Raw genomic sequence first — 12435 nt, 5'->3', positions numbered from 1 at the left:
TTATTTAACAATTGCAGGGAGATAATGTTATGGATATAAATACCGAGTAAATGTTGAGATGCTATTCTACCACGTTTATTATGCTTGTGTTTTTCATAAAAGATAAATTCACAAGATGGCTGATAGATTCATCAAAGGAGGGTGCCGCAGCCACAGACAAGACGTCATAGCATGTTGGGAAATGTTCTCAACAGAAAAACTATTTCGTTAGGCGAAGTCCATGCACTGTTTCTTTGGAACTAGCAGTGTCCTTTCCAGCGGATATGATCATCATACATAATTAGATTTTGCATCTAACCAGGAACAATACTGGTATAACTGGGAGTTGTGTTCATCTGGCTTCTGATCAGGTTCTGTGGCCCTCGATCCAACCTGGCAGGTCCCGCTTTAATCCAAAACACCATACTATTATCACTAGTCATCACCACAATCACACTTCCTGCCTGCAAAATGCGCAATAAACTTTGTGCATTCTTAGATCTTTGGTCTATTCCCGCTGGCTTCCCAGCTTGCTGATGTGGGGTTGCCTTCCAGTGATCGAGCACTCTTCCCTGCACCCTGCACTCCGCTGCTAAACACAACTCTCACATCTGAGCTTAAATGGCTTAGGTGAAAATGATACCACTTTTATTCGTGTATTTGCAGCCAACCACAACTTTTGCTGTGTACTATCGCAGCACTTAAATACCTAAAGATTAAACCGCTGGTTTATCAGTTAATGGCCCATCAGAAAGGCATGATTATGTTGTTTCTAGACTTTGCTTCCACATTGCAAAGATTGACCTGCGTTATCAATGGCTGGAGCTTGTTATCGAGTGATTCTAGGAATGAAAACCTCTTTCTAAGGGTCGGTTTGCTCAACTTTCTTTATCTCAAGGTTACGCCTCCTCCTGCACTTTGGTTACCTGTGTCAGAGCCTCAGGCCAGCCTGCTACAGTCACCAACGCTCTTCGCACCTGCTTTATGATGTTGTTGTCCACCATAAACATGTAACCTTTACAGCTGGCAGGCACTGTCACAAAATATCCTGAAATAAAGGGTCTAGACACCAGACAGCCAGGCAAAACAACTACTGGACCTGCCATGTGTAGGGATTGGGCCCCTGGATACAGGGACCTTTCCATCACACGCTGCCTGTAGGGTCAGCAGACCTGTCCGGCATTGGGCCCAGACCTGTTGTACATTAATGTCTGGGTTCCCAGGGTCAAGTATTGATACTGCCGAGAGCTGTCATTACAGAAACCAGTGACCTCCGCCTCAAGACAAGGGACACTTTTGGGTGTTGCTCCAGAGGGAAGCCTTTCCCAGCTTTTGTAAACTTTAATGACTTTGGGAGTCAATGTACCACCTTTCTTGCCCGTGATTACACACATTGCGTGCTACTCATTCAACAATGAGAGTCATTCGCTTAGCATTCTCACTTTCCAGCTATGTACATTGCCACTCAGCATTCTTTGCCCATGATGACATACACCCTTTTTACAATCTGTTCTCCAAAAGACACAACTGTGCGCCACAGTCATTCACCCTTGTTAATATCCTCCTCATCACTTTCATGTTGCGATGACATGATTGAGCACGCCCGCTCAACGTTCTCAAATTTTACCACAACTGAGCACAGCTCCATGTTCTCATCTTGTGCTCAAATTAATGAAAGTCTGTCCACCCACAATTCAAGCCCAGTGTCACTTACCAGTAGTAGAACTCAATGAATCTTCCACCAGGCACCACCACAGGGTTAGGCACGTATATCTGGGAATGAAGCTCTGGGTTCGTTTTTACTTCCTCTTTGATCTAAGAAAGATAGAAGACACTGTAAAGAGTTGGGTGTCTCAAAAGCACAACCTCTGCTGCCACCACACCCTGAATCTGCTGAAATCCTGCTACCACACCAATGAATTCCTAGAATTCAGCCATCATTCCACTAATCCTATGCAATTCAGCCAATGTACCATTGATCTTCTCTCATCCAGCCACCATAGTGTTTATCAGCAGGAATACAGCAACCATAGCACTGATCTCTTGGGGCTCAGCCACCATACCACTGATCACCCAGAACGTTGCAACCTTTCTACTGTTCTGCTCAAATTGGCCACAATCCTGATTTTCAGAAATTCAGCCAGCATACCAATGATCTCTTGTAATTCAAGCACAATAGAAGGAAGCAGTTGAAATCCAACCATCGTACCACAGAACACTTGAATGCAACCCCCATACAAATTATCTGCTGAAATGCAACCATCATACCACAGAACACCTGATTGCAACCACCCTACAAATGATCTGCTGAAAGGCAACCATCATACCACAGAACACCTGATTGCAACCACCCTACAAATGATCTACTGAAAGGCACCCATCATACCACAGAACACCTGAATGCAACCACCCTACAAATGATCTGCTGAAAGGCAACCATCATGCCACAAAACACCTGAATGCAACCACCCTACAAATGATCTGCTGAAATCCAACCATCATATCACAGAACACCTGAATGCAACCACCCTACAAATGATCTGCTGAAATGCAACCATCATACCACAAAACACCTGAATGCAACCACCCTACAAATGATCTCCTGAAATGCAACCATCATACCACAGAACACCTGAATGCAACCACCCTACAAATGATCTGCTGGAAGGAAACCATCATACCACAGAACACCTGAATGCAACCACCCTACAAATGATCTGCTGAAAGGCAACCATCATACCACAGAACCCCTGATTGCAATCACCCTACAAATGATCTGCTGAAAGGCACCCATCATACCACAGAACACCTGAATGCAACCACCCTACAAATGATCTCCTGAAATGCAACCATCATACCACAGAACACCTGAATGCAACCACCCTACAAATGATCTGCTGAAAGGCAACCATCATGCCACAAAACACCTGAATGCAACCACCCTACAAATGATCTGCTGAAATGCACCCATCATACCACAGAACGCCTGAATGCAACCACCCTACAAATGATCTGCTAAAATGCAACCATCATACCACAGAACACCTGAATACAACCACCCTACACATGATCTGCTGAAATGCAACCATCATACCACAGAACACCTGAATGCAACCACCCTACAAATGATCTGCTGAAAGGCAACCATCATACCACAGAACACCTGATTGCAACCACCCTACAAATGATCTGCTGAAAGGCACCCACCATACCACAGAACACCTGAATGCAACCACCCTACAAATGATCTGCTGAAAGGCAACCATCATACCACAGAACACCTGATTGCAACCACCCTACAAATGATCTGCTGAAATGCAACCATCATACCACAAAACACCTGATTTCAACCACCCTACACATGATCTGCTGAAAGGCACCCATCATACCACAGAACATCTGAATGCAACCACCCTACAAATGATCTGCTGAAAGGCAACCATCATGCCACAAAACACCTGAATGCAACCACCCTACAAATGATCTGCTGAAATGCAACCATCATGCCACAAAACACCTGGATGCAACCACCCTACAAATGATCTGCTGAAATGCAACCATCATACAACAGAACTCTTGAATGCAACCACCCTACAAATGATCTATTGAAATGCAACCATCATACCACAGAACACTGCAACCATCATACCAATCATCTTCTTGAACCCCACTGCAAGACTACTGATTACTTAGTGCTGAGCCAGCATAACACTGATTGCCCGGGAATTCAGCTACTATACTGGCAACACTTAATATATAAAAGAATAAGTGCTACTGTCTAAAGTTTTTCTCAGAGGTCCACCAGTTCTGCTGCCGAATCTCGTGGTTGCTGAATGGCAAGGTTGTCTAGTATCAATTACACCTCATGCCTGTTTCATTCACTCCCATACTCTGCCTGACCTTTTACCTCATTCTTACAGGTTTTCATTGATGCTTTATCCCTTTTTCCACAGTTTTTCTCTTTTTCCTCCTTTCCTCATTTACTGCCTTTATCTTTCTTTTTTTGGGACAAAGACTGATGATGAAAATCAAGTCCTGGTCCCCAAAAAAAGGGTGGCAGTGGGCCCCATCTGCAAGCACCTGCTCACATTAAGCATTGCATACATACCACTGGTGTCCTGGACATCAGTAGCCATACCAAAGATATCATGAACGTTAGCCATTATACCTCTAATTTCTTAGAATTTGGCCACCACACCAATCATCTGCAGGAATTTAGCAACATCAAAATTGGCCTGGTGACTACACTTGTGCATCATGTCATTATTTAAAGTCTAGTAACTGAAATCATAATCGTCTGGAACCTTTTACTCCTAGGAGGGTTTCCCTGGCTCTCATGTTGCTTGAAAGCCCCCAACCCCCACCCACAGACACACCTCATTAGCAATATTCTTGAATGATAAGTAATCGGGAACTTCAACAGCAAGTTGAACAGTACAACCAAGTCCACACCTGGCCATCACATTTTAGAGCAATAGGAGATAAAGAGGCCATATTGGCAAGTATCCAGCAGGACCCCTTCAACCCTCTTTATGAGGCAATCAGGGAGGCACTGATGATGCTTGACGAGGACCACAGATTCCTGAATAAAATAGTAAACGAACAGATGTGGATCTCAGGAGCAAACCAGAGTGGATCGAATCATTGCTGCTACCAGACCCATATCAGGAACTAGGAGGCAAGAGACATGCTGAGAGAGCTACAGAAAAACAACACTGTGACGGCGTCAGAGACAAAGGCTATGCTATCCTTCTTACAATACCCCTGTCTTGTTAGTACAGCGAGGTCCAGATAGGCTCCTCCCTTTTATCTAGTGGTTAATTTGTAAAAAAAAAAACAAAGTGCCGTGGCTCTCATCAAGAGGCAGCTTGCCCCAGCCCATTTCTCCTGTTAGTGCTGCCTAAAACAGAACCAACTCCTAACCATAAAAGTGGGGAGACAATGTGGCATAATGGCCGAGCTGCCGACTTTGGCGCTGGGGAACCAGGTTCGAGTCTTGGCGAAGCGACTGTGTTGATGATTAAGTGCCGGTGCTGAGCACCGGAAACGACCGGCTCAAGTTACATAACATATAGTTATACTAATAAATGCACTTGTGTCGGCATAGTGATGCTTGTTCTTGCAAAAGTCTTGGCACAGTTCACAGGGGAACCTCTCACAGAGACACGGCACAAGTTGCTCCTGGCTTCGCTCTCTGTAGTAGTCAACTCTCTCTGGGTGCTCCCAACGTTGCGCTTCTCCTCCTGCACAGTCTAGCTACCTGCATTTCCAGACACACTCCTTCCCTCTTTCAGCAATCAGCCACGCTTCTTGGCACTTTTAGGCAGACTCTCAGCTTCTGTATAGAAAGTGCTGACTGTAGGAGAAGTTCCCCCACCTCTGTGAGACTGGCGGTCTGGCAGACACCAGCCCAGTTCACAGAGGAGCCCTCTTCGACTAGTCTGTGGAGCACTTCCTTTCCTGATCAAGAAGAACGTGGAACTGAAACAAAGTGGAGTGGTTTGAATCTCACTTTAATCTTCATTTTCCACACAGAAAATGTGAATTCACTGTTGACAGATTAAGAACAAATGTGGGTTGGTTCTCTTCCAAATGTAATTTTCTGGCTATTCCTCAACCCTTGAGCAAAGGAATGGCTCTCTCAGCAGAAGCAACGAAGCTGGATTCAGACAGGAGTATCCAAAACAGGAGCTGAGGAGCACAATGTAATGGGAGATCTCTGCACCTGGCCGGCACCCACCTTTCTGAAGCAGCAACCATAGACAGACCTAGAAATGTCCTCACCTTGAACAACAGAAACTGCAGAAACACTCCTCATCCCCATCATCTACCAAAAGTCAGTCCTCGGGAAGAGCTAATCGGCAGCCCTTTGCTAATAAGGCTCCCAATTAACTTTTTAAGAGAAGCACATGGTTCCAAGGGTTCAGATAATTGGGGGTGGACCACACTCTCTACTACACAGAGAAAAAGGTCTAGTCACACAAAATATTCACAAAGCACAGTAGGCTGCCACCTCCACATTATGTGTCTGACAATGAAATAACTAGTCCACTAAGAAGATATGTTTTGTGACCCCTCAAGGTCAAAGAAAAGGTTTTGCATCTCGTATTACCAGGTGCAAACCTAGTCCTCTGTGCAAATGCCAGATTACAATAATGCTAGGGCCCCAAAAAAAGTCAGGATTCGAGTTTTACATGCAGCCAGGCACAACTTGCATGGACACAAACGTTTATAATACAGGAGACATGCCAGTCTCAAAGCAATTGCACTTTTCGGTTTATAAATCTAGAAAAATCAAATCCCTAATGTATGAAAATGGGGTCAGCTGTGGATTGGAGTGCACCCGTTGATAAAGTCAGAATGGAGAGATTCAAATCGTATAGACAATGGCGAGTGGATGAAGAAGTGCTTAGCACATACACGCAGTGTCCCAGTGCTACTATACAAAATTGAAATTTGAAATTAGAACATTCAGCACATCAACACCATTTTGAGCACACTGATATGGCCTCAACACCAATAAATAAGAGCACATTTTGAAATGACTACACTCACTGAAGCTCAACTCATGAGAACACACAACAAGGGCTAGGTGTAAACAGCAGGATGGGTGAACTCATAATAGTTCTGTTCAGAGTCTCTCCCATCATGGTGTGAGGGACATAACAAGTGTGTGTCTGTGCTTGTGCTACTGGAATTGCTTGGAAGCCAGAGTACTACTTTAAAATGTAAAGCAACTTTCTAAAATGACAATCATGTAAAGATGATGCACATTTAGACGGTATTGGCGTACAACCACAAAAGATACTGCATCATTTTCACCTTACACTTTACGCTTCTCTTTGCCATATATACTGCCAGACCCAAGATTACCATTTAGGTGAAGTTGGCTTGGAAGGGGTATCTTCCAACTCTGCCCACTATCCTTCAGTGCTGACAGCTTACCTGTATACAGAGCTCAACCCAAGAGAATACAAGGAGAAAGAGATTGAAATGAAGGCAAAGAGGAATGTGGCAGATATAGCTCAGGTAGAAAAAGGGAGTTCGGGGTGCAAAATAAAACAAAGGGCATAAAACAGGGAGTGGTGCATGATAAAATAATAAGGAGCAGGTGTATGGCTAGAGGGACTTGACAATATAACAATGTGATTATGAGAATTCGAGTAAGTTGAGGAATTGAGCATGACATGTGATTGGGATGTGATAGGCATCCACTGAGTGAAGGGAGAAAAACAGGGAAGAGGAAAAGGAACATACAAGGAGGAGGGTAAGGGATGGAGAGAATACACGTGTAGTAGTGAACAAAGGAGGGTAAGAAGGGAGAACAAGCAACTGAGAGACTGCCACAGGTGGACATCACAGGGGTATGTCCATCAAGCTTTCAGGTGATGCAGTTCAATGCCAATGCAAAAGGCAATCGCACATTCCTTATTCAGTTATAGAATATAGTGTTTAGCTAGTGAGTTTACTTGCAATTCTCACACTGTGAAAATAACCACCTTTCAGTGCTTGCTTAAGTTCAGATGTTGTGAGAAGTGCTTGATTGAGGATGCAGACGTCCTTCACAGACAGGCAGGTTTCCTCCTACTCCTCATACTATCCATGCAACCCAAGTTGGCTCATGTTGGTGTTAAAGGGCAGAACAGCAGGAAGGAGACACGTTGGGCCATAACATACTGTACTTTTGAGAGGTCCCTGGATGACCATGAATGTCCATGAAATGACCATGGTCAAATGTTGGCGTTATGTTGGAGAGGCTAAATTGGCTAACACATCAATATACATCAAGTTAATTGTGGCATCATAATGCTGATCTGGACGAATAAACCAATCATGCTACTTACCAACCAAAATTGATCCAAAATTGATCCATCACCTGCCACATGTGAGCTGGACAGGTGTGATAACTTATACGACACTCGCAAATGAGGATTTGCCTCAGTTAGTGGGTCTTCTGGCTCTGAAGAAGCACTGCTCAGGCAGGATGCCAAACCCAATATTCACCCATTTTGCCCACCCACTTTTACAGACCCTCGGTTTGCTTCAAACATACTATGTAACAGATGCCAAAAGTTAAGGCACGTTCCCATACCTTCCTCCCAAGACGTTTCCACAGCAAGTGTAGCTTGGCGGCCCAACTTCGCAAATTTTCATCCGAAATCTTGGATAATATTTTTGGACTGGAAGAAATAAACAAAAGACAATGAAGCAAAGCAGCACTCTACGAAGAATGGCTATATAATAGAGCAGAGAAGCTACTTGAAGAATCTAAAAACATTTCAACACAAGACATTGGAAAGGTCCAAAACACTTTAACATAACCTATTCAACGAACCTAGAAACATTTTGTCAACTCTGAGCTCTCATCATCATCAGATACTTAGTTTATTCTGAAATTCACTTTTGTATGTATAAGATCTAAATCACCGCTAATGGGGCCTACATAGGGTGTTTGTAACCAAGACGATCCAAAGGCTTGCTCATTGTGTATCTATGACCAGGCAGAGAGCCTCACCTCAATCAGGACCTTGCCCTGGTATGGCTTGTCTAGTTCATTATCCCTCAGAATTCCATTGTACTTGAACTGTGCCCCTACAGTGCAAGTTGGGGTCATTTGCCATCAGTGTCCTGAGATCCATCCTACTATGGCTCTGTAAACTGGGACAAGTAAACCCCTTCCACACTTGACTCACAGGGTAGGAATGGCTAGCAGTCAAAGGTGCCTCACCGAGAGGGTGTCAGGAGCAAGAACTCAGAATTTAACAGTCAAACAACAAACTCAATAACATACCTCCCAGAACAGTGTTTATCTTTAATAAAAAAGAAAAGACTTTAATTTTACAGCAAACCAAAATACTACGCACTAGTGTTTTTACTCTAAACTGTGCTCCCCATCCACCCCGCGAGTGTGAAGTTCCCAACGTCTATAGTATTAGGCAAAGCTATGGGTAACAACACCGATTAGGCACAGGTGCAAATCACTATTAATTACCCCAATGGATAATTTGTACGTATATTCCATAGCCTTTATGCCCAGAGCTCATACGAGCACATGTTAGCATTTTAGCAGCAAGATTCACTTTACACAGTCTCTCAGTTCTTGAGAGTTAAGCAGCTTGTTACCTGCTCAACAGTGTTCTGGACCAGTGGTGCTGGTAGAAGTGGTTAGCAACTTTGTACTCTCAGGTTACGTGTCAGCAAATGAGAATTACGGATGGAAATTGTATTGTTCTCTTGGCCATCGATGTTGAGCAGAGCATTAGGCATGTGCATCTTTGCAAATTGCGTCCTCGAGGCCAATCCAGGCAGGTGCTAGTCTTCCGCAATTGTGGCCTCTGGGTCAGTGCATGTAGTTCCTCTCCGACCGTCACCTGAGGCAGGCAGCGGGAACATTACATCTAAGGGGCTGTGGTGGGAATGCCAGGCAAGACAATGACATTCTGTTGGATTATTTCTCCATCCAGCTCACTATAGAACAGCCCAGGAACACCAGGGGGCACCTTAAGATTCTGGTCAACACCGCTTCTGTCCCTGAAAGAAGTCGGCTACATCGAGTGTTTCACACACCAGGAAGAAGCTGGGGTTCTCCTCCTTGACAGTCTCATCTCATGCAGGGCCATACACTCTCCTTTCCTCACTGAGCAGCTGATGAAGCAGGCATGCTTCTAGGCTCTAGGAAGACCATCTGCTTCTTCTGCCAAGTTGCAGACTTCAGGTGATGTCCCTTCACCCCCAGGTGTCTGTTGTGCAGACACCAGCACTGGTCACACAGCCGCCCATCAAGAACTCTACAGAGCTCACTCTTCCTAGGTAAAGAAAAACTTGAGACTGGAGCAAAGTGGGGTGGTTTGGATCGCACTTTACACTAATTTTCCAGATGAGATTTTGGGCCACTGTCAAAACTGTCATTTTCTGTCAGCTTTCAAATGTAATTTTCTAGCATTTTCTGACTGCTCCTCAGACACATCCTTTGTGCAAGGTGATGGCTTCCACAGCAGATAACAAACAATTATCTTAGCTCCAAGCAGCAGTATCCAAAACAAAGACACAGTCAAGTGTGATAATTCTGGATCGGGCAGCCATCAGTCTTCTTGAAGCAGTAATCAGGGGCAGGCAAAAGGGTAGGCCCTGCCTAGAAAACTCCTGGCCTTGAACACAACAGAAACAGCAGTCCAACACCTCATGCCTACCCTCTACCAAATGGAAAGGATAAGGAAGAACTAAGCAGAAGCCCGTTGCTAACAAGGTCCTTTTTGAATTTATAAGGTTAGCCCTGTCACCATAATCACTTACTTCAGTGTCTGGGTCTACACCCTCCTGCTGCAGGAAAACAGGCAATACACTTCCACTGTCTGGCAAGTTGTATCTACCATTCATCTTGTACTTTGCTCAACCAGAGGATATTCAAAGTGGATCCCACTGGCCCTAGTACTCAGAATATCACGGTACAGAGTCCTACTACCAAACATGAATTACACATCAACTCTATATTTATGCATTTGACAAACAAGGCCAAGCAAGGTGGTGTGGTTCACATTCAGTGGAACTTTACATGAGTGCGGTTGGTAGAACACAATCTAACCTGACACAAGAAAGGTATTGTCATAACTAATGATCACAAAGCATGGTATGCTGCCACCACTGCTGCATGTGACAAACATGGCAGTCCAATGCCAGATGCGAGGGAATTCTACCCCCCCCCCCCCCAGCTCCATGCACAGGCATAGACTTCTGTGCACACAGTAGATCAGTATGTCTTACAAAAATTCAGGATACCAGTTTCACATGCAGTCAGGCACTCAGGGAAGGAATATATGCCCGCTTACCATGCAGGGGCCATTCCGGTGCCAACAGTATCTTAGAAATGACACTGGTTGTTAGCAAGCTTCACGCTCTGTTGTCAACAAGAGCCACTGGAGCAATCCAAACCTTGGAGAGCAAATGCAAGTAATCAAATCTTCAGAAATCTTACAGCAGGATACTAATTTTCAGTAATTCTCACTTTCAGACAAGAACAGTCAACTCCATTACAAATATGGAGGACAGACTAAAGGTTTGGAATATGCCAGGGAGTGGCAAATACCTTGCTGCTATCTTGTCTAGAACAAATGGATAAAAATATTTTGAGTGAACCAATAGCATGTAGATCATATCTAATGGTGGGGTGAGATGAATTTTTGGTAGGCTAGTGAGAAGTCAATTCCAAAAATCCAGCCTAGATAGACTAAATGCCTGAACCCAGGTCTACGTTTGCTCATTCAAGAATATTAATGCTGGGCTTAGACCTCATTAGACCTTTTTCCCCACACTCACATTTGATATCGTATAAAATCTTGTTTTTTGAACAAGTAGGACTGAAAGATGTAGATGATGTGCTGAAAAAGATAGAGTACAATACATATAATATGTCTTCAAATTAAAAGTATTCAGAGTATTTTGTCAAGTGAATGGAGCGACAATGGGAGATGGCTTCACCCCTGACCCTGCAAACCTATATATGGATCACTATGAAAGTCTACATACATACTTATATATAATGATAGTAATCCTACAGAGAGGACTTGATGAATTGGCACAGAGATATAGATGATGTTTTACTGCTCTAGATGGATGATCTTGAAATACTTGAACCATTCCGCGCTTGGCTCAATTCAAGATCTCAGGACATACAATTAACAATGTCATACGACAATTGTGAAATTAACTTCCTTGACATTACTACCAAGGTGGAGGATGAGCAACTGTACACCACAATCTTTGGGAAACCCACTGACCGCAACACTCTACTATGCTATTCTAGCAACCACCCGCCTAGCTTAAGGGATAACCTGCTCTTTGGGCAATTCATGAGGGTAAGGAGAAAATGTGAATATAGAACAGATTATTTAAAAAAATCTGAACTACTGGCTGCAAAACTGCAAGACCGTGGATTCTCTCGGAACCTTCCTAAGTGGGCAAGAATGCAAGCTTTGTACTGCCGAGGGAGAAACTGTTAACGTCAGAGGGAAGAACAACTAACATTAGCATGGTGAGCATTTCAAAATTTTCACCAAAAGTAATCAGATTAAAAACATCATTAATAAGCGCTGCCACCTTGTACGGGAACAGCTGAGTGTGTCCACCAAACCCATCTTTGCTTTTAAGATAGGGCTGAACATTAGAGATTGTCAGGGCTATTCAAAATGGTAAGTTATACTTGTGAGTGATTTACCTGTGGTAGTTTCATTCAAATCTTTTGAGCAGCTCTACTACTTTTGCCTATTCACAAAATCCGAGTGTAAAGTTACTCAGGAGTGTAGACTTATTCAACTTCAACCTACTAAAAAAGGGGGTGGACCACATTTACAGGTGTTAGTAACTACTGCCAGAAAGAAGCAGTAGTAAGTCCAGCACCACACATGGCCAAGCACAGATACTGCAACAGCCTCCCATAGAAAATAATGGAGATAGTAACTT

The 12435-nt window shown here is 43.8% G+C and overlaps 1 protein-coding gene across 2 annotated transcripts in view; it reads right to left on the bottom strand.

The window, feature by feature from the left end:
- TREH (trehalase) overlaps positions 1 to 12435 on the bottom strand; it is a 217369-nt gene that overhangs the window by 60344 nt on the left and 144590 nt on the right. For both annotated transcript variants that reach the window (XM_078682220.1, XM_078682221.1), the window contains exons 5-6: positions 8072 to 8159; positions 1694 to 1794 (exon numbers count right to left, since the gene is read on the bottom strand). In XM_078682220.1, the coding sequence (XP_078538346.1) occupies positions 1694 to 1794; positions 8072 to 8159 (189 nt within the window). The remainder of the gene's footprint in view (positions 1 to 1693; positions 1795 to 8071; positions 8160 to 12435) is intronic.

The sequence above is a fragment of the Lissotriton helveticus genome, chromosome 3_1 (assembly GCF_964261635.1).
Source record: "Lissotriton helveticus chromosome 3_1, aLisHel1.1, whole genome shotgun sequence".
In the NCBI taxonomy this organism is placed as follows: Eukaryota; Metazoa; Chordata; class Amphibia; order Caudata; family Salamandridae; genus Lissotriton; species Lissotriton helveticus.
Note: the sequence above shows the minus strand (reverse complement) of the source record. Positions and strands in the feature narration are given on the sequence as shown.